This window comes from Motacilla alba, chromosome 14, assembly GCF_015832195.1.
Source record: "Motacilla alba alba isolate MOTALB_02 chromosome 14, Motacilla_alba_V1.0_pri, whole genome shotgun sequence".
NCBI classification, from domain to species: domain Eukaryota; kingdom Metazoa; phylum Chordata; class Aves; order Passeriformes; family Motacillidae; genus Motacilla; species Motacilla alba.
The window spans coordinates 12,714,104-12,737,760 of record NC_052029.1 but is presented as its reverse complement, the minus strand read 5'-3'; the positions used below and the strand labels follow the sequence as shown (position 1 = coordinate 12,737,760).

Genomic DNA, 23,657 nt, shown 5'->3' with positions numbered 1-23,657 from the left:
TGCTATGGGAATCAGCTGCATGGGAAGTGCTTTCATTACAACTCAATTACCAAAACAATATTAATCATATCAAGAACATCTCTGCCCTCAGAGGGGAAAGTAAATCAGTTGGTCTTATCACCCAAGGACTTCAACTATTCACTTCCACTGAAATTCAAAGCTATTCAAGGCCAGCTAGATGGAAACATAGGAGGAATGCTGCGAATTCTGTATTACAGTGCATGATGAACAGTTGAGCAATAATCACTGCAAAATGAGAGTGCCTGAAAAAATGACTTCATAGGAGATCCTCACTAAATTTATTTACTAGGGAAGCACCAACTGTTCAACAGCATCACCTCTGCTGTTGATAGGCAACAGCTGAAATATTATCAACCCTCACCACAATTTTTCCCTTAAGATAATGTCTGCTGCTTGAACAGCACTTCTTTTCTTTCCCATGTGAGGACCAGGTGGGAAGGCACCCCTGCCTGACCCTCATTTGGCCAGAAAAATCGATAGGTTTAATTCAGTAATGTTGGACAAACGAGATCACTCATAAGGTCGCTCTGAAGAGTGAGCGTCCTGTTTCAGTCTCCAAATTATTAACAAAAAAAAAAAAAATGAAAATAACATCCTCTGTGCTTCTCTAGAGAGGGCAGAGTCCCAGTGAGAGCTGTGGAGCTGTTCCCATACCTGGCGTTGGCCACGCACTCCAGGGTGGCCTCGCTGCTCCCCGCCACCACGCTGGTGTTGTGCGGGCGGACGACCATGGCAGGAGCCGCGCTGTCCGAGGGGCTGCTGGCACCTGCAGGGGCACAGACACACCTGGTGAGGCCCCAGTGACAGCCGGGGCTGGCACAGCGAGGATGCCACCTTCCAGGCACTGCTGCAGACGTCAGCCTTCAGCCTCACCACAGGCTGGCATCTGCAGGGGGATGTTCCCTGCACTGTTCCAACAACCCAGCACCAAAACCCCACGACTCCCAAGAACTGGCCCCTGCCCTCCATCCAGGAATCTTCTCAAAGACAGAGGAAATAAATTAAGCATCCTAAATGTTTTCTACTGTTGAGCACTTATTTTTTGTTTATCAAACACTTGCTGACTTATATTTTTAAGACCTTTTCATGTTTTGTTTAATCCTACCCCTTCCACACCATTTCAAAAGAGTCTGCCAATACTCATGTTAGTTCTTTAAAAAGATTTTACACACTGGGGAACAAATATAAAATTAACAAAGCAGCATATCACAGCAACTTCAATCCCCTTTTCTTATCAGGAAAGTAAATAACCCAAATCTGTTACTCTTTTGTGAGGCTTCATACTGTAAATAATTTAGCTTATGCAACAGTCAGCAGACACTTAAAAAATGGTAAAAAGGCAGCTTGTAAATTTTCTCTGTATGCATTTAGTAAGTGAATTAAAATATCCATGTATTCATAGGTACTTTGCTTCAAGCAACTCATTTGGGAAAGAAAAATTAGCTATTTTTTAGCTTGAATAACACAGTAATAAAATTTTCAAAGATATAGAAACCAATAAACAAATTACAGGGAAAAGTAATGAAAATAAAACTAAACTGATGGAAAAGCAAGCCAGTTCATCAAATGTTTTCTGCACAGGAGGCTAGTCCATGCCCATTAAGCAGCATGGGAAATTGGGAAATGCAAGGTATGGACCCTAAAATTTAGGGTAATTCCCTAAAGAACAGAAAATGGTCAGAAGATTCTTTGCTTAAATCATACCCAGCAGGCCAAAAGCCATTTGACATTGGATTTTACTTGCTGGATGGACAAAGAATTTGGTTATAGGGCTCAGAAAGCTCACAAGGTGAGCAGATTTCTCAATGACAAATCCTTTACATTTAGATTTTCTAATTGACAGCAGTTAGTGTAGTACAGGAGATGGAAGCATGGAATCGTTTTAAAATTTAAAGAATACCACCCACACTTCTGAATAAATTCAAGCATTCAAGAATAGTACTTAAAGAGTAAGCAGATATTTATTTCTTCCCCTAAATATGCTCTGTCAACCTGACACAGCATCTCTATGAAACACTCAGAGGATCTCAAAACACAAGCTGTTAGTAGGCTTTACACCTCCTCATCAACATTCCTGGAAATATGATGACATCAGGTAGCAAATCTATTTTCTAAGATTTCCATGTTGATCTTACAGGTATTCATGACAGAATTTTTCCAGTTAGTAATTAAAAAAAAATAAACAAAAACCAAAACAAACAGAAAGCAAGAGCTGATGATCAGATTAGAAGCTTGTTACTGGTGAGAAGAAGTAACCTCAGCATCACTGCTCCGCACCACTTCTGCCCAAGATGAAGGTTAACACCAGTGAATGCTAACAGATCAACAAAGCAGGGACTAATTGGGCAGTAATCATTCCTTATCTCCATCTGGAAGAGAGGAAAACCTCTCTGGAAGAGAGGAAAACTTGTTTGACTTATCAGCTCCCCACTAAAACCAGACAAAGAGGAGAAGTCAGCTTTGCTGTCACTCTCATCACCCCACACCAGTGGCCCTGTGTGCACCCAGAAGATAAGAAAGGAAATAAAAGTGTGAATTCCCCAGCCTGCAACCAGGAAAAGGCACAGATTTCTTAGTGACTGCAACAAAAATCTAAATCAAGCATGTGTTTATTGTTATTTTGTACCGTCCCTGAAAGAAACTTATTAAAAGCAGGCTGCTGCTAAGGTTGTGAGTGAACTGATGCAGAGACAGAGGGCTCATCAAAATGGTCACAGCCTGGATTCCCAGAATGCACCTACAAAGGTCAGCTATGGACACAACAGCACGTACAGAAAATAACAAAATTTCCAAGTATTACCTAAACAGTATGGAGGCAGCATGAATGTTCCTATTTTATATTCAAACATAGCTCAAGTTTCCCTTTGCAGCACTAAGAAACTCCTTCCCATAACTCACTCTGGCCCCAGCCTTGCCAAATCAAACTCCACAGGGACATTCCCTTTGCAGAGGGCACTTTGCAGCTTTGTTTTATGGCTAATTGAAACACCAAAGGAGGATCTTAGTTTTACTTTAGAGTAAAAATCTCAATAGGGCTGTAACTTGGGATCTGTGCCTTTCAGAACTTCACCCTTTTGCAAGAAATCCACAGGCTGGAGTATCAGAGTAGCCAAGATCCTAATGGAGGTAAGCAACACTGGGATTTAGTTTGGATGATGGGATGTGGCAGATCAGCTTTCCATCAGGCTGGGGAAGGCAGAGAGTTATTGCAAACAATCAGATAATGAACAGCTACCCAGACTCCCCAAGTTTCTCATCCTGCCTGTCAATAAAGCCACTCCATCCTTCTCCTGCCTCCATGTGCAGCACACAAATGTGATTTTACTTGGCTGATGCTACACAAAAATCCAATGCAGAATGTCATTGTTAGAAAACAGACATTTTCTTTTAAAATCCTTTGTCGAAAACAATTGAATTTTTCTCCTTTTCACTGTTCCTTTTTTTTACTTCATCAGACTTTTTGTTGCCTGAGCTTTCTAGCACTTTGCTGTTTCTGGCTTTTCATCACCTCTTCCTTCTCCTCCCCCTCCCTCAGCTTCTCTGCATTCATCTCTGGCCATTTCCCCCCCTTTTTTCCATCCCATGGTCTCCTAAAGATGTTTCCCACTATTTAACAGCTGCTCAATTTCTGATGTATCCTTTAATTTACTGATTGAACTTCAGCTTCTCTGAAGGAAATATTAAATACACTGAAATGGGGAAGTAATACAAATGCAAATGGGAACAGAGCTACAGTGAGATGAATCCACTAACAGGGGACCCCCATTCCCAGCTATATTCTACCTTTTTGGAAAGAAAAGATCTTCCTTCCTTCCCATCTGCTTCCTGAACCCTCCTCTCAGCTAAGAAAGCAAAGCAGCATTAGGGAAAAACACTGACCCCAGAAGTGCAGCCAGGGGATGCCTCACTATCAGACACAATCAGTCTGGGGGGAACCTGTGGGAAGCTGCAGAGACAAGGCTGAGTGACCCTGGAAAACACTTAAAGGATGTGCTCTTAATCTGATTTTAGCCCTTAATAGATGACTGGACAGAAGGACTGCCACAGGCAAGAGGCCTAATCCAAGAGGGACTGTTCTGCAAAAGAGAGCTCACACTGCTTTATTTTCCTTTCTATCCATTTTAGCCACTGCACTCCCAGCATTTCGATTCTCCCCTTTGGTTCTAAACTTTCTCATTTATCACTGTCTGAGCCATTACAAGGATCGACAAGGGCCCAGTACCTGCAGGGCCTTCAGGACTGACCCCAAACAGGTTTTGAAACAAGACTGTGGGAACACCAAAGACTTGGGACAGGAGGAAGTTTGTCCTGCAGTCCTCCAGTGGTTGCCATCCCCAGCTGCTCATGAAACAGTTCAACTGCTGCCATTTGCAGCCCAAGATATTAAGGTAAATTGGCATTGATATTATGTGTTCCACATTCAACTTTTGTTTGGTTATTTTTGTTTAAAGAGACAGAAAAAGAGGAAAAAAAAAAAAAAAAAAAAGAGACAACAGAAAATGGAAAGGGATGATCTGGGGTTTTTTCTGTCCCTTTGAACATAAACTCCTCTCCAGACTGTGGAATTCAGGAATCTGGCAATCCCCCACAAAGCAGAGATAAACTGAGAGAAGAAAGAAGAAAGAGTGAACAACTTTTGCACGGTGTGTTTGTTTTTATCACCTGGGGCTGTGAATGGCTGCACATCACTGAGCTGCTGAACTTCTCCCTCCCTCCTCCTGCCTGATCAGGAATGAAACCCATCCAAGGCCTAACACTGATTTCTTTTTTTCAGTAGTGGTGAGCTGTAGAATTTTCATCTGTTATTTAAATACAATAATTATGTGCACTGCCCCTATCATCTCTGCAAAGACAGTATTTTTATCTCTGAACATATATTGACAAGTAAGGTACGGGGAATTTTAAATATTGTAATTTACAGTTTATAAAGATCCCAGACCTTATCAAAGCCACTTCAGGTTCTTAATTTTCCCAACAGAACTGAAATCTCACCCAGGCCAGATGACTGGAGACACAATAGGTTCTTTCCCCTTCAGAAATGCATAAACATTAGGTTCTTCCCCAGATTTTACATTATGACATGCAAAGTTTATCTATGTCTGTATTTGCAGTGCAGAATATTAAGGGTATTACTTCAGTGGGTGCTCAAATTCATGGGACAGAGATACGAGGTAAGCCAGCCTCAACAGAAACTGAGAGAAACCATTTATCTCCTGAAAAGAAGAAATAGTTTGAGTTCAGACTTGAACACAATGATAAGGTTTATTTTTGAGGCTTGCTTATAGGTCCTAACCCTCTGAAGAAGCTTAATCCAAACAAGGTGACCATGAGCAGGAGGAGGGGGAGGATTGCCCAAATAATCAAGAGCCTGGAATGTGAGGTTGGCTGCACCTCCTCTCTACCCTCACTGTAAATTACTGCAAATACTGCTCCATGTCCAGCTTGCAGCGAAGAAGGGAGCCCACAGGAATCAGTACCCAAAAATAAATGTACTTATTCATGTTATGAAATTTGTCTATGGGAGAAAAATGCTCCACAGAAGAGATCACCACTACCCTACCCTCAAGCTAATAGAGAAATTCAGTACCTAGAACTTTGAAAAGTTATCAGGAGAGAAAAATATTAAAAATTCCCACAGACTTCCAGGCTTGCACAGGATGCAGAATAATTACTATGCAGGATACATGCAAAGCTTCATTTTATCAAATTATGGACACCCCTATTAGAAAAAAAACAGGATAGGAGATAAGAGTCCAGCACAAATAGCAAGAAAATATTACATCTAGTACAACATTATGGCATCAGGAACGTGCAATCTCTGCCTGGGACACAGAATATGACAAGAGAAATGACAATCACAGGGTATCTCATGACTGCTCGAGGGGGAGAGAAGAAAAAGCAACCTTACAAATACAAACTGCCTGATGGAACACTCCCTGTTGCCAGGTACAGCCTGCAAAGGGTTTGAATTATGAACCCAGAGAGGATTAATGCCCCTTTCCCTCTCCAGTACAAGGCACACAACAGGAATTGGATCCTGATCAATAATAGATTAATTTCCCTTCCCCTTCGGAGCAACAGATAGACAACAGGAACTGGAGCTTGATCAACAGAAAAGCAAATGCTGACAACCACCTGCAGGCACCAGAGAGAAACATTCGACAACTAATGAAAAGAAAGTGTGTTCTCAATCATAAACCCATGTCCAAACCATGTCTATTGGTTCCCTGCTTATTAGAGTGACTCTTAAGAGCTGATAAAATAAAAGAGCATTAAGACAGTCAAAGTTCCTGTTTCAGTTTCCCACTTTGACTCTAGCAAGGACTATTTATTTTCAAGAAATGGGAATCTGATGCTGCTGTCACTGCACAGGTCTCTGCTCTGATTTCTAGACATAAAGGGAAATAACAGAGACTTTCCCATGAGGCTTCTTGGTCACATTTGTTTAGTTTGATGAAGAACATAAAAACTCCAGATGGGGCTTTCTTGAGCCAATGTTACATAGTTACAAAATAATTAGCAAACTAATGGTGAAGAGTTGGTATATCAAGAATTATGACTTTTCAGTACCAAAGAATGTCTTCAGAAGCCTCAAAAATGTAAGTATTAACATAAATATATTTAACTTTTGAGAACCCAGACTGCAGACCTAAAAAAGTAAAGAAGGAGCAACACAAAAAACCTTAATTTTGTGGATCAAATTTATAGGGAAGAAACAGCCTAGTTGTTTGAATTAATCACAGCAAGTGAATTCTATATCCAGCCCTTGTCTTGAACCAGACATCAAACATCACAACATATGAATAAAACACCAGATATGAAAAAGATTTACAAAACCCAAGGAAAGCAAGTGAATGATCTAGGTTGGTTGTATTTATTGACTCATTATGCTCTTGTCACTGTGACTAAGCTTTGTCCACATCACAACAAACACGGGATGCATTTCCATTGGAAGGAAAGTTTAAAAAAAAAAAAAAAAGGAAAAAAAAAAAGAAAAAAAAAAGGGTGAGTATACTAGAATAATATAAAGGAAGTAGATCTCAAGCTAAATATCCAGAGTTTGAGGAGGGATATGGTAAAGGAATAATAAGAAAAGATTTCATCACACCTGTTGAGGAAGCATTGCAATAAATTTGTTTTGCCTGAATTGCCCATGTCACATAAAGGCTGAGAACCTCCCGTCCCTCCTTCTCCATCCACCCCTCCTGGGCCTGTGGGATTGGCTGAAGATGTCATAATTCTGAAGATGTCACAATGACACTTCTGAAGCATTTAACTTCAAAAAACAAAGTTACCCACAGAAATTAACCCATACAAGTGGTGATTTCAGCAGTCCAGATCCTTTTTTGGTTGGAAAGCTTCCTAAAGCTTTTCTGCTCAACCTGCTACAAACATTCCCAATTCTCAGCTTCAATGGCCAATGCACTCTGTTAGTTCTTCTGCCAGAGCTGTCCTTTATAGTTGGAAAAGCTGCTCTCTCCCTCTGAGATGTTTACATCCTAAAGCATTTACAGAAAACAATCCTATTCTTCCACAGCCTTCATTTTACTCAGTGAAACAAGCAAAACTTGTCTTGCCTGGAAGGATTCACTGAAAAACACACAAAAGATGAGGAGCAGGGGTAAAAATCCAAGCCAGCATCACTCTATAAATGCCTCCAAATGTTTAAACAACTTGCAGCCATGTTCTAAACAGCTTTTTTCCCCCCACTTTGTAAGGACTTTCACACAGAATGCAAGTGCTGTTAATTCTAGCCTAGGGAAGATTAATGGAGAACTCACCTCTAGCCAGAAGACAATTTATACCCCTTTGGGTGTAGATAGTCCAGTAAAGAGGAGATTTATATCTTTATTGGATAAAACTGAGTCTAAAACACAGATTGAAAAAGTCTAAAACCTTATAGAGAGTTCTTAGGGTCTACTCCTGGGCACAATGAGAGGCTGAAGTCTAAACAAAGTTGATTTAAAGATGGAAAATGTATTTCTGTAACCAACAAAGTGCCCCAGGAGAGGCAGCAAGGCCAGGATGGTCCATGGTGACGCAGTCCCTCCAACCTGTCTTTCACCAGTTCTGCTCTGAAGACAGGGATGGGAGATGTGGCTCTTTTCTTGATTTTCCTCTCTTTCTACAGATCATTAAATGCAGGTGACCCAGCAGCTGCTATCTGGGGGGTGAATTCATCTTTTTTCTACTTCCTGAGGTCTACAGACCTACTTTGTATTACAGGACTACTTCAGAAATAGATTTCTAGCATTGTTCCATGTAGTTTTGAGGAAATTAAACCACTGCTTAGTTACACAGCTCCCTATGTATCAGCAGCTAAATTCAAAAGCAGACCAAATTCCTGCTCAAACACTCTGCAATTCCTTTCTCACAGCTCCTCGTGCAGAAAGAGCAATTTGGAAGTTCAGTCTCTGTCACTGACCTGACCTTCCCCCATGCACAGTGAGGGGCTTCTTTCTGCTTGGAAACTTATCATCCAGCACATCATTAGAGCTTTTAACATGAAAAAATATCTAGCCTCAAGCTATTCCAGCTAAAGAACACTCAGGTGGCTATTCAATTCACCAGATAGCTTTAATACCAGCTAAATAAGTGGATGGAGTGTGTAATCTTATTCAGCAGCAGTTAAAAGGGGGAAAAATATCCATGGTCTGGCAGTGGAATCTATTAGCCTCAGAGTCATCTTCAAAGGGATGCAGGAGGCAAAAAGGCAGAGCAGCTGCACTGCAGCCAGGGCCCACAGCCTTTGGCTTCCCATGGAATCACAGAATTCCAGAATGGTTTGGGTGGGGAGAGATCTTAAAGCCCACCCAGTGCCACCCCTGCCATGGCAGAGACATCTTCCACTGTCCCAGGTTGCTCCAAGCTCTGTCCAAGCTGACCTTGGGCACTTCCAGGGATCCAGGGGCAGCCACAGCTTCTCGGGGCACCTGTGCCAGGACCTTCCCACCCTCAAAGGAAGAATTTCTCCCCAATATCCCATCCAACCCTGCCCTCTGGCAGTGGGAAGCCATTCCCCCTTGTCCTGGCACTCCAGTCCCTCCTCAGCTCTCCTGGAACCCTTTCAGACACTGGAAGATGCTCCAATGCCTCCCCAGAGTCTTCTCCAGGCTGAACAACCTCAAATCTCTCCCAAAACACGGCTATGTTTAAAAAGACTTAAAAATAACTCATTAGTGGGAATTACTTTTAAGAGGCTGTATATTTTTACGATGCACTTCAGTGCATTGCATGAGAAGCATCCTTTTAACCATAAACAGACCCTCATTTGGCAGGAGGAAACAGGTTTGAGGGGCCTGGCAGTGGTTGCAGGGGTTTCTGCAGCACAAGGCAGGACTCACTTTCTCCTAAGGACAAAATTTTAAGGCCTTGCAGCCTTGGTGCTTCACACAGCCAGATATTTACCATTTGCTTTCTCAATAATGGGAAATTTAAGTTAATTAACCACACATCAGTAGCTGGATGTTAAATAAACCAAACCTGTCACTAAATAATCATGTCCACAAATGCAAGTTCAGTGGTGAGATGAGCTGAGAGGAGAAAGGAAGGAGGAAAGCTGAGCTGGGGACGTGGCTGTGTCACAGGGATCAGAGAGCTGCTGCCATTTCAGGGGCTGCAATTCTCACCAGCAGATCCCGGTTTAATGTCAAGCAGCAGCAAAAAGAGAGAAAGAGGAGATAATAAAATGCTGCCTTCTATTTGCAAATACGTCCTTGCATATGGCTTCATGTTGGCTTTTTATAAATGCATTTCTTTACTCCTTACTTTGGCACAAATAAAATCACACAACTGACAGTCTACTTTTGCTTTTTCCTACTTGTAAGATGTTTAAACTCTTCCTCTTGGAAATGAAAAGGTGGTAATAAGTAAAGAAGAGAACCTTATCTATCCTTCACTGGACTTAAATAAAGACAAGCATTTGCAGTGACTTTGGGAGAATTTCTTTATGAAATACTTTCAATTTATTTTATGACAACAATAATGGAAGCACTATTTTCAGAGGGAAGATTTAAGATTAAATATGCTCTGTAGAGCATACAGCAGATATGTACAATTGATCACATGTGAGTTCCCAAGGTCTATTTCTCTGTAGCAGTTTTTAAAATGAACCTGATATTGTGGGGCATTACATGGGAAGCAGAGACTTGTGTACACAAAGTGATCACAGAATCCCAGAATGGTCTGGGTTGGAAGGGACCTTAAAGCCCATCCAGTTCAGGGACACCTTCCACTGTCCCAGGTTGCTCCAAGCCCCATCCAGCCTGGCCTTGGACACTTCCAGGGATCCAGGGGCAGCCAGGGCCTCCCCACCCTCACAGGGAAGAATTTCTTCCCTAACTTCCTATATAATCTAAATCTCTTCTCTTTTAGTTTAAAAGAGTTCCACGGTTAACATGCTCTTCACAACAAAAGGAGGAGCTTTTGTGTCACAGGTATTTGGGGCAGGTGTCCAGGCCACCACCTGGGCCCCATTCCCATATTCTTAAAAACCACTGAACCAAAGCCATGCAAGTCCATTTTTGCAGGTGATGGATAAGCAAAGTGTGGGTCAAAGCTTTCTCCAGAAAATCCACTCTAAGAACTGAGATTAAAACTTGCCACATATAGACATAATTTGAACTTTAAAAGAAATTTAAAAAAACCTACCAAATTTAACAGCCTCGGATCCCAGATACCACAGGCTGGGCCCAGTTCATGAAGGCTTAAAGGAGAGCAATTCTACAGAGAGGATAATACTGAAACAAACAGGCATTCTTGGTTTCCCTTGTTGAACTTAACTCTTCAAACCCAGATGCACTCACTGAGCAGCATTTTAAGCTCAAGGTCAACTCTTGCTGCATTCTATTTTTATATCTTTATACACACACACACACATCTGAGAAACATGTTTTGGGATCCAGATTGCTACCTTGCTCCCAAAGGTCTGCTATTTCCAAGTCTTTATATAAAGAGAACAGATCAGAAAAAAATAGAAGATACCCCACAGCCTTCTTCCAGCAGCTAACTCGGCCAAACATATGGAATGACTTGTCAAAATAATATTTTGAGAAATAGGTTACCAGGGGCCTCAGGTCCACTCCATATGGTCTAAAGTTCTCCATCCCCCTGACCATATCATGCTACTTCTCCACTATCTTCTATAAAGGGAGACAATCCTTAATAAAAGAGGAGTTGTTCAGGTCACGGACATTCAGAACCGAATAAAATTTCATTTATAATATTTACAGTACTGTAAAATAATAACAATAATAATAAAGGGACAAAGCCATGCACAGTATGAGCTCAGAATCCATAGAAATATTTTTCTAACAAAACAAAGTTTTGTTTCCCCTTACTAGCGCAGATTTTTTTTTCTAAGTAAAGTGCAGCTTCCCCTTTGCAGTCTTTGTGATTACCAATCTTTGGTTATTTTATAATATAACGTTGCCTCAGACTTCAGCAGGGAGAAAAATACACATTGCTGCATTTCTTCTGTCACCAGAATAAAGCAACTCTGAAAGCAAAGAATGTTCCAAAAGAGCAAACAATAACCCAGCTAAAGAAAGTCTACAAATGTATCCATTCAAAAATAATTCCACAGATGGATAAGCATTTAATTTTCTGAAGTGAGAATAAACCAGCCTCTCTCTTTTCTGAGATGTGGAATGGGGTTTTTGGACCTGCCTATTTATACCCAGTACATAAATGCTGCTCAGAGAATGCTGCAAGCCCTCTAAAAAGAAATCTAAAGGAAAGTTATTACTCCAGGCTCTTTGTTGGTGCTGCTGCAGTCTGAGTAGTGCCAGCATTGTTAAAAACAAACTGTTGGCTGTACCTTGCTTGGCCTGTACAAATGCTCTTTGCATTAATTTACTTAGGATCTCCTCTCTGCTGTGCCCTGCCAAGAGAGGAGCTGAAGAGTGGGATGTCTTCTCAATCTTGCATTGACTTCCTGCCCTCTCAGACGAGGGCTGGTCACAGTTTTTGGCTGTGTGGATGGTAAACAGCCTCTCCTGAATATGACAGGGACTCACTGCTGTGATAAAAACCATAAGCTTATTTCCACAGGGTGCTCTTGACTCCCAGCTCATCCACAACTTCGTGTTTCATGCTGCTTCTTATTTGAAATTTTCATCATTATAATATGACACTCGGATGTCACAACAGAATTACAGTTAATAAGGAAAATTAGGGGGAATAAGTGGAAGATAAAGTGGTACATTAGAAAATGCACCATCGTCTGAGACATGAATTTTTATATTGCTGAGGTACAAGTAACATCTATTTCATTTTGTTTTAAAAAGAAATCAATTCACCCCTAGGTTTTTTAGAAACACTGTCACTTCCCAAAACGTCCTTGGTTGTCAGTTTGAAATAAATTGGCAACGTGTCATTAGGCAGAACACAACTGCATTGTTTCGACTTAATTAACCCATTTTATTCAGATTTGCCCCAAAAATAACCCTAACAATATGATTCTGCTCTCCAGATGGTGATGGGCTGTGTCAGAGCAGAACTATCAGCTGTCAGCCAAACCAGAAACCAAACATTGCAGGGTCCACCTGAAACCCGAAACCTGTAGCTCCCTCTCTCTCCTACGCACATCTCCTGAAAGTGCTCACGCAGAAAAAAGAAGGATGAATCACTGAAACACACATTAAATGCATCTGGAGGAGATTAAAATTACTCCAAGCAGGTAAAACCAAGCTGCCAGGAAGGCAGGCTGGAGGAGCTGGCTGCAGCCAGCACCTGGGTCCTGGATGCTGACGGGGATGCCCAAACACCTGCAGCACCAAGCTGGTGTTGCCACCTCCTGCTCGGTAACTTCTCTCCAGGTTTTTGGCTGAGAGATTAGTGCTGAAACCTCAGTGCATTCACTCTCACCTTCAGCGGGAGGAAATGCTGAATGAATAAAGCATGGGCAGTGTCAAAAGCTGGTGCTGGCCTCTCTGCAGGCTACTGCCAGCACCCTACAGAGTGTCACGAACTGCTCCATCTCCCTCCTCTCCTTCCTTTCAAAAAACATTATTATAGATAAGAGATTAATGTGTGCCAGACCATTTGGCTATTCAGGAGCAAAAGAATTTTGCAGCATAGACTGAATTTAAGACAATAAAATGTGTTACCTACTGAACCACAAAATCTCTAAGAGGACTCAGAAATAGAAGCAGCTTTTTGAAATAAACTGTAATCTCTCTGCCCTGTTCCCAAAGTCTGCAACTTCAAACAAAAAAACCCTGAAAAACACAAAGCCTGGTGATATATAAAAATAAAAGTACAGATGAAGCATTTTTGACATTTCTCTATCACTCTTAAAAATAGTAATAATCTTGAGCTATTGAGGTTGCTGAAAGAAAATAAAAATCAATGTGTTTTCACTTAGTACTTCTGAAAAAGAAAAGGATCACTTGGTATTTCAGCAAAATGCTTTAATGCCACTCTGTAACAGAGCCCACTATAAGGTGCAAGTAAAGCTCTTCTCACTCAAGCATCTACTGCACCCCAGAATGAGGGACTGGGAAGGGAACTGGGACAAGGGTGCAGAGCAGGGCAGAGCAATCCTGTCCCAGGGTTCAGAACCTGGGGTGTGCTAGGAGCAGCTGCCCCATGTCCCACCCACAAGGCAGAGACTTCAGACATATCTCCTGAGCATTTCATACATGGAATAAAGCAATTTATTTCCCAAAACATGGAACCTGCACTGGGTTTCTTTCCATGCTTCCCACTCAGCCCTGACACAGCAAGCAGCGATGCACAAACCTCAGGGGGGGTTTTGTTGTTGATTTGGGGGGCAGTTTGATTTGCTTTTTAATTTTTTTTAAAATAACACACATAGAAAACATTACAAGCTTCAACTCCAATGTGTACCCAAAGCTCTGCAAATGTGGGATTTTAAGTGTTTCTCTGCATTTATCAGTTGCTGTCTGGTCACAAATTTTAGGTGTGCAACCACAGGCAGGACAAAAATGACCAAATTTCTGAGAGACATTGAGAAGCTTCTGCAAATCATTGCCATCTACTCACTTCGAAAGTGGTAAATGGTTGAACCTTCTGTCAGCACAGGCAGAGTGGACATTAAATTGTGTATTTTATAGTGAATCACAAGTACCACTCATAATAATTAATAGCAATAGCCAATGTAAAGGACAAGAAAAAATAGCATGTTGCAAATGAATCTGTTTCTTTTTTCATATAGGAGAACCAGAGTCACAAAAAAATGCTTTTAAACAAACGTTTTTAACTGCTAACAATTTTTTTTTGTTGTTTCTGGTTCCTGTCTGTGCATACAAATGCATGGAATGTAAAACCCAGCAAAGAGGGAAAGTGGAAAATTTTAAAAAGCTGATTTCTTTCTGTACAAATCCTTTCCTCCTACCATTAAAAAGTACAAATTATTACCACTGGAAAGCAGAGGGAGTAAAAAGTGCTCTTGAAAAATAATAACTGCTTCTCCCAGCACACCAGAGACCTCTAGAGAAGATGGAGGAACCATTATCTCCATTTTATGTGTGGTGAAAATGAGGTGAGGACAAACATTACTGAAATGAGGCTGCACCAGGTGCATCTGACCTGTTTATTACAACCTTTTAACATATTAGGTTACACTCAAATACAAGATGGGAAGATTTTGTTTTCTCTTTCCAGATTTCAGCTGGAAGAAGATACAAATCCTTGGGTATCTTGCAGGCTCTGAGGGTGTCCCCCTTCTCACAGTCCCTTTTCAGGCCAGTTCTCAGTTGGAAAATTCCTTAATGAGACGTGGCAATCTAAATTTAATTCTGCTGCTGGACAGTTATTTACAGTATCTTTGTCAACAGCGGAGCAGAGAGGGGGAAAAGCAGAGGATGCTCCCAGGTTGTACCACAGGCAAGAACAAGCCAGGCAATTTGCATTTCTCAGAGTTATTGTCTCAGGCTGCCCACAGACCCTGGCACATGTCACCACAGCAATTTAACTGAGCTTGAGCTGTTACAAAGCATTAGAAATGGATGCCTAAACCCCAGATCAAAACATGTGCTAAGGCCATTCAGGCAGCCAGTTCCACCCAGTGTTAAAATCTTGCTTTCCTGCCCCTCCATCTCCACAGCCACGTTCTGCCAGATCTTTCCTCTGTCCTTTTTCAGAGATCAAATGCACATATATCAAACAAAATTAGAAGTTAAAAAAGCCAAGATGAAAATCCATCTGAAGCATTGCAGAGGACAGGTTTAGTGGGTGTGAAGTGTCAGTGAGGACTCTCCACCTTCCCTGGGAACTAGCCAGGAAAGGAGCCCGGGCAGGGGGATGCTCCTCTCAACCCCTTGAGCTGAATCCTTCCAAAATTCAAACCAACAGCATCTCTGTGCCTTCCCAGTCTCCTCTGGATGCAAACATGGTCAGTGTCATACTCCCTAAATCAACTCCTGGCTGCTCTTTAAGTTGCAGGGGCATGGATTTAGGTTATAAATTCAAAAGAAATCCTTCCCTGTGAGGGTGGGGAGGCCCTGGCACAGGTTGCCCAGAGAAGCTGAGGCTGCCCCATCCCTAAAAGAGTCCAAGGCTGAGTTGGACAGGGCTTGGAGCAGCCTGGGACAGGGGAAGGTGTCCCTGCCCATGGCAGGGGGTGGCACTGGATGATCTTTAAGGTCCCAACCCAATCAGTTCTGTGAGAAGGAGCTTTGGGAAATCTCCCCCCAGCCCTTCACTCCCTGCAGAGCAGCTGCACCTGAACCCCAGACCCTGTTCCCTGCCAAGGGGGGCTGGGCTGTGCTCACACCCATCAGGCGGCTCTGGCCTGGCACTGTCCCTGACTGGCATACTCCTCCTTCAGACAGCGTGGGACTGTGGCCCTTTTGGGGGGACCTGAATTGGTAATTTAAACTGATTTTCCAGCCTGTGTCCATCATTGTGACTGATGTCAGACCACAGAGCAAAGGAGCTCAATGAGAGGCTGGGAAGAGCTGCTGTTGCTTTGCTCAAGTTTGAGTGGATGAGCACATGGGGCACACCAGGGCAGGGCTGTCCCCAGCTCTGGGGGACTCTGTGTCTTGGTGACACTGGATGCTCTGAAGATCATTTATACCAGGGAAGTCTCCCGGGCAGGAATTCAATTTTTGTATTTGCACATAAAAATGGTTTCTGAAGGCATAAGTTGGGAGGAGTTTGTTTTGCCCTGATCACTTGATCACCACAACCAAAAGTTGGAACTGGGATGAGAGTACTCAGAGCCTAAATGACAGATATCATCCTATTTCTGTGAGGATGTTCAGGGATATTTGAGAAGGGATATGACTTTCTCTTTAGGAAGAATGAAAAATAAATTCAATCTTTTCCCCTTAACCTTTATGAATCCCTATTTCCCATTTGTCTGTGGGAAGAGATTCCTGTATTTTTCCCAGAGGAAAACACAATTTTCCTTGAGTAAGGAGAAGCAAAAGAGAACACAAGTCAAAATATTTTTATTATTTCAGTTCTTTCAAGGGCCACTTTCTAAGCAAGAAACTTGATGGATTCATCCTTACAGCTGCCCTTCCCAAGTGCTCTTGTACCTGCAGGGTGGGATGAGTTCCTCAGGCCACCAGGAGGAAAAGAAGAACATAAATACATTACTAGTTAGTACATCACTCTTTGACATCACTTTAAGGACTCAATTCACCAATAAAAAAGCCTTTCCTTCTAGTGGAGGAACACTGTACAGCTCAAGAATGAGGCTTTTTATGAAACCAAGGACTCTTAATTGAAAATTAGAGTAAGAAATACCCTGAATGCTGAGGATGCATGGAATGAGCTGCTAAGCTCTGTAAAATCTCCTTCCCTTCACAAATACCCTTGGCTTGGGGGGAAAAACCTGTTTAAAAGACACATTATTAACTTACTAACTTCTATAATGAAGGTTACAATCCTCAACCCTTCCCGTTATATTACAGAAAAGGCATCCGAAGATGAAAGGGAACGTTCACCAAAGCACAAATATCTGTTACCATTATTTGATGATCAGCTTCAGGTTAAAGCTGTCTGCCTTGAGACTGGAGATTAATAGTGATAGCTTCTTTTAATGACTGTAGAAATGCCACAGTGCCTGCCAATAACAACTTGAGCAATGAACAGGTTGCTATAGAATGTATTGTTTATGCACCACTGACTGCAATCTCTATACAGAAAATTTAATAGACCCTTTTTTCCCTCTCAGCAAGCTTATGTGGTTGGGGATTTAGAACTGCATTATTCCTTATGACCTGACTTATTTATCGTGTCAATCATAGTAATGATGTGTCAGAATTATCACAGTTCTGAAGCTTTCCCTTTATCATCATTTTGAGAGTGTTCTTTCTCAGCATTATAAGTACATATGACAGAAGAGACATCAGAGGCATAGATTTCATGCATGGCTCTAACAAAATCACAGGGTTAAACAGCTACTTTGAGAGCCAAAGCACCATGGAATAACTTCTTCCATTTTTCTAATTCAGTTCTTGTAATAGCAGCCAGACACAGCTGCAGTTGCAATTAAGGAGAAAAGATGGGGAATAAAACAGCCCAGAGTCAATTGCCAAAGGTCAAATTAAGATGCTGGGATTTGCAGGTCCTGACCCACATAACACCATGTAGTTGGCCTTCTGATACCACCAGTCAGATTTAAAATTACAACTTTAGCAATTACTGTGAGTGAAGAAGCAGACAAGCAGGTTATGTGTTGGTGAGAACGCCCTTCCCTGCCTGAGGAGAAAGCCTCCTCAAGGGCTGCTGTTAGGGAAGGGAGGATAATGCAGATGGAGGGATTCAGCCCTTGCTGGAGCAGAAGTTTCAGACAAGAGTGTGAGCAAGGTCAGGGCCAGGCTGATGAAGGTGACTGTCTCAGTGGCACAGGTGTCTCAGAGCAGCTTTCCCCACAAAAGCCTGGCCTGCTTCCACACCAGGCTATTGACTCGGAGAAATTAAAGGATGAGAAATAGTTAACAACAGGAGTTCTGTCAGAGGTACAACATATATTCCTTTGGTTCAATTTTCTAAAGCCCGAGGTCTGAAAGAGATGGAAGCCTCTCTGAAAGGGTCTGGACAGCATTCTAAATTTCATGTACCATAAGTTTCTCTCAGTCACACAAGATTAATTCACCATTTATTCTGGAGGCTAGCAAGAACTCAGGGAGCAGGTAGTGTGTGCTGCCCTGAAGGAGTGAGCCAGCAAAGCCCTGCTCCCTCTGAGGCTTGTAACTGGGGCTGAAACCATTTTTTAATGTAGTTACAGTCAAGAAGAGTTTTAACAAGTTTGAATGCACACCTAACATTGTTACATCCTGAAATATGGATTCTCTAACCAGTGGCCAGTGTTGCAGCATAATTTTTGCTACAACAGCTGTCTGGAATGATCCTAAAAATCAAGCTAACACCAGACAGGTTGAAAAATATCTGTCAAGTCCAGTTCGGGCAGCATCACCATGACGCCTGTTTGAAGTGTCCAGGCTGTGGATCAGCAGAACCACGCAGCTTAATAAAGCTAAATAAAACAGAAACAGCTTGTTCTGGGCAAACTCTGATGGAAGTGCAGGATGTTTGCTGCTGAATTACCAGGGTGAGCATGTCTCAGGGGACCCCAGAATCAATAAAAGAGACACGACGTGGCCCTGCAGCGGGTAGAGTTGAGACAGACAGGTCCACAAAATGAACTGACAACAGCCAGCAAGAACTGCTTAGCTAGGAGAAGTAAAGTTGTGGAGAAGAAAAGTGTAGGAGTTGGAAGGAGATTTAAGTTAAGCATAAACTTAATGGTATCTCAAAACCAATTAAAAATCAGGAACTCTAATGTCTAATCTAGCCCTGCTCTCTGTCAGTTTGAAGCCATTCCCTGGGTCCTGTCCCTCCAGGTCCTTGTCCCAAGTCCCTCTCCAACTCTCCTGGAGCCCCTTTAGGCACTGGGAGGGGCTCTGAGGCCTTTCTGGAGCCTTCTCCTCTCCAGATGAGCACCCCAGCTCTCTCATCCCGTCTCCAGAGCAGAGAGGCTCCAGCCCTTGGAGCATCTCCTTGTCCTTCCATTTAGTGCTCCAGCTGTTTGCAGCTGGGTGGAGCACCACAAACACAGTTCAACGAGGGGGTCACCTCCACCTCCCTCATTCCCAGCCCAAGCCACACTCTGGGAAAACTGAGGAATGCTCCTGGCTGCCTGTGATCTGTCTGCAGGGACATCAAACCAAAGGGAAGCTTCTTATTGCTGCTGTGCCCTTGGTAAATAAGTTATATTTCTCAGGAATTTCCAGATAAAATATCTTCTCCAAGACAGTGGACAACAGAAGAGTGAAAGTGTTTCACGGGAGGAACACAATGTACATGAAATTCATTACACCATGAAAGTTTGATGTCTTCCTTAATATCATACTGAGGTTGAACTGGGTTTCGTGGTGATTTAAGCAATATACACCCACTTGAAAAAAAAAAAAAAAAAGGATAACATCATCTTGAGTGACTTAAATTTACAAAAGTGAAGAAATTAGCCAATCCCATTGTACGGATCATTTCTCAACGTTCCATTTAGCTTTTAATTACCCAACAGACTGTAATGGTTGCTCTGGAGCTATTACACTCCATTGTGTCAATTTGGCTGCTACAAATGCACAGCACAAAGTCCTCAAGCTAAAAATCATTATGAAATTATTGTTGAAAAAGATTGTTGGGCATGTGCAATAGCTCACTTTTGAACTCCGATGTTTTACAATTTCTCTTTTTTATAAATAGCTGGAGCAATTAGATGCTGTTCTGGAGCTATTCAAAACCTTTCCGTTTTGAGATCCAAAGCATTTCTTGAGTTACAGAACTGTAAAATTTCTGTTAAATTGGCAAAGTTCTGTTTGCAGTCTGTCACAGCCTCATATTTTCTCTTTACTTCTGTATACAATCTATTCAAGTAGTACTTTTTACACAATGTTCCATCAGAGAAAACATCAGAAAATATTTTAGAAAGTAAATGAAATAAATCTTCTAAAAAAATTGTGTCTGCAGAAGCTACAAGATAATAAGAAACAGATGCATGTATGGAAGAACAGAACTCGAAGCATTAAGTAGCACACACCCAGCCTTGCCTGGACACGAGATTAAATAGGGAAAGAAAGGATTTAGGAATTTGGGCATGCAAAGAAAATTGAGGCTTCATGTAAATCAGAAGCCCAAAATAACAAGGAATTTGCATTGGTGGGATTTGCAGAGAATGAGCAATTAAATGGTTCACAGATTTGAGAGAAAGCTGCACCTAGGTGAGAATATCTCAGCATATTTGTGCTCCCCAAATCAGGGCAATTCCAGCTGAAAGCACAGGATAGACTCAGCCTGGGATGGAGCCTTGTCAAGGACACAGACCAGGGCTTCACAGAGGAACAGTTCATCACACAAATCAAACAGTCACTGCCTCACAGATCTTGCAGTGCAACTTAGAAACCAGAGTTTCCCCCTCCCAAGGATGATGCAGCCAAACAAGAAAGCAGAAGGAAATTATTCAGCTCTATTTGACAGCATATTAACTTGCTGGATCACGCTCAAACTTTCTTGTAGGCATCCCAGCACAGAGACACTTCCAGAAGGCGTTTTGTAGCACTAATGAGGCAAATTCACAGGATTCATTTTTTTTTTTCCTGGAATATAAATCAGGAGCAGCATAGGAATTAGCACAGGTGAGACTGTAAAAACAGAACAAGCAGGTGAGGGGCTGTGAAATGGCTGAGGGGAGCCAGGAGCTGATCGCTCCTTGCTGCCTCCATGATGGGAAAGGTCATAAATCTCCTCAAAAGTGAGGAAGAGGGAGAAAAACAGCAGGATGCAAAATGGGAGGGGAAAGGTCAAAGCAATATGTGAGAAGAGAGATTTTAGTAATGGAGATATGAGCTGTTAGAAGCTTTGACAAGAGTTTTGGATTTATGGAAAGGCTGTATCATCACAAGACTATTAAAAGCAAGATAAATTTGTAAATAATAGGCACAACAGAAATATGAGGGATCTCAGAAGATGACAGTAAGTAACTTCTGGCCAGTGCCATCCTGTGGGATAAGCAGCATGTTTACATTCTCTGGGGAGACAGCAAAGAATGAGAGGAAGAGGTGTGGTGGGATCTGCAAGGACTGCTATGGGAAGATAAATCTGATTTTTCAAAAGTGGATGACAAGCAGTTGATATGTATCAGAGATTTAGAGGAAAGGCAAAAAAGATACCCCAAGAAACAGGGATAAGGTGGGTGTTCTTTGAAAGGGTGATTACACTGATAGGAAATCAAGCGAGGGTGGTAAGGAAGCAGAAGGGGTTGAGATTTCAAGGAGGATATGTGCTAAAGCATCCAAGGAGATTACCACTCCTTTTGTAACTTGAACTGGTGTGAAGGACCAATAGCAAAAAGCAAAAGATCAGATAAAAGAAGCCTCTGTGTTATCAGCTTTTATATAAAATTAACCTTTGATAAGTTGTGTACTTAAAATAGTAGGAAGTTCTCAAAATTCCTCTGTATTTTTTCCTGTAGTTGAGTATTAAGAAAACCAAAAGCAGCATAAAATGTTTGGAGAAGGATCATGGAGAATCCCAGGATGGTTTGGGTTGGAAGGGACATTAAAGCTCATCCGGTTCTATCCCATGTCATGGGCAGGGACATCTTCCACTATCCTGGGTAGCTCCAAGTCCTGTCCAGCCTGGCCTTGGACACTTCCAAAAAGGCACAGAAAGCAAGTCCTTGGAAAGGGCTGAAAGAGAACCTCAAGTGTGAAATGGACACAAAACCAAGGAGCAAACAGAGCACTGGAGGTGAAACATGGCTGGGCTGACAGGGAATCTTACTGGAACACCATCCTTTTACAACAGAGAAACTAATGCCGCCAAAAAATTAGGATATCAAGAGTTTCCCTTCCTAGAGCCTGCTATTTTAATGATGCTGACTGGATTCAAAAGATGCAAGTTCACCAGGAGACGGACACCTCTGTGGGCAGAGAACAATCCGGGTGTCTGCAAGTCTGCCTGAGAAACAAGTTGTTTGTAAGAGGTGGCTTTAAAAGGCTTTTGTTGGGGGGTGAAGTACCAATACAGTGGGATAGTCTATTCTTGTTTTGTCTCTTAAAATGGGAGAAAAACTAATCCTGCAATTCTGCACATTGTTTGCTGAACACAAAGTGCTGCACTCTCCCCAGAAAGCTGCTGATGCAGCACAGCTCAGAGCCAGGCACGGCACAGCTCCTCCAGCACAGAAACAAACATTCCTTCCACTGCTAGCTTCAGGAAAAATTAACAGCATTCCTGGGCAGCTCTTCAGCTGTCCAAAATATTCATTTTTACAGTCTCCTCTCTTCCTTTGCTTTCAAAGGAATTTTACCTCCTGGCTCATGCACCTACAACACAGTTTGGGATGTACCTCTGAGAGGCATTTATAACTAAAGAACAGGCTCGGCTTCTGTGCTCTAAACAAGTAAATAAGAGGGAATGAGAAAAAATAAAATTACATCTCAGAACATAAGAAGCAGCAGCATTTTGGTTATCAAGTACGAGAAGGTGCTCAGCTCAATGCAATGGAGAAACACCCAGTGAGGCAGCCCAGCCCTCCTTGTGCTGGTGAGAGATGTTGTGAGTAACAAATATAACCTGCAATGCTTTTTTAAGCCTCTACACTCCTTGGGTAAAAGTTAATTTTAAAAGGTTGATGTCAATGCCAAAAAAAAGCCAGGCCTTGCTCAAATAATGGCTCTTTAATGCTTAACTATCATTATTTAAGATACAGACTGCACAGCCTGGTTTTGCCATGAAATCTCACTTTTTTGTTTCATGGAAATCAAACAACAGCCTTCCCCCACTGTTGTAGGGCCCAATGCTGTCACCTGATCCTCTCACCATTGCCAATAGCTGACTGAATGAGATTTTCTCCCTGAGGGGCTCAGAAGAGTCTCACACATTTCTGTCCTCAGCACCAAGCAGAAGCCACAGCTTGGAACTGATGTACCCTGGGAGGAAAGAGAATCTGCTTCTCACTCTCCTGCCCATCTCACATCACCAATCCAACCTGCTGATGCTGGGGGTTGTCTGGCACTCATAAACACTTCACATGGCTTCCCAAATTAACGCTTCTACAAATATTCTAAACATGATTTTACTTTCTTTTCATTTAAAGGAAAAAAGAAAATTAGCTTGTTTACAGACTACCTCAGTATATACTTTTTAGGTATGTGTCAAAAATATAAAAAAGAAACCTAGATCGAGTCTTTAAAATGTTGTGAAGTTATTTCACAAGATCTGGAGGATAGCATTGAACATCTTTCAGAAACTCTTGATTTAAATAAAACCTTTTCATAGTAATGGCAAATGACCAGTAAAGTTTTACGAGCATCCATCCAAGTGACCCCTAGAAAACCCAACAGAACTACAGCACAGGTGCACTGAGAGATTCAGATTTCTTTGAGAAGGAGGACTGAATCCACACCCTGGATGACACTGGGGACCCAGGAAGAATAATTCAAGATTGAATAGAAAATGGCACAGCATGATATAATTTTAATTGCATTTCCCACAACATTTCCTGCTCTAACATTAATGTTGATCAGTTAAAAGCCAGTTAAAAATCCACATGAAAGTTCAGTGAGATGCACAATCCTTCCTCATTTCAGCCCTTAAACTACTGTTCCATTTTTTTGTAAAAATGTCATTACCACAGTACCTGTACTGAA

The 23,657-nt window shown here is 42.0% G+C and overlaps 1 protein-coding gene across 7 annotated transcripts in view; it reads right to left on the bottom strand.

The window, feature by feature from the left end:
* Positions 1-23,657, bottom strand: part of SDK1 (sidekick cell adhesion molecule 1) — a 387,953-nt gene that overhangs the window by 153,901 nt on the left and 210,395 nt on the right. For all 7 annotated transcript variants that reach the window (XM_038151581.1, XM_038151583.1, XM_038151588.1 and 4 more), the window contains exon 7: positions 676-787. In XM_038151581.1, the coding sequence (XP_038007509.1) occupies positions 676-787 (112 nt within the window). The remainder of the gene's footprint in view (positions 1-675; positions 788-23,657) is intronic.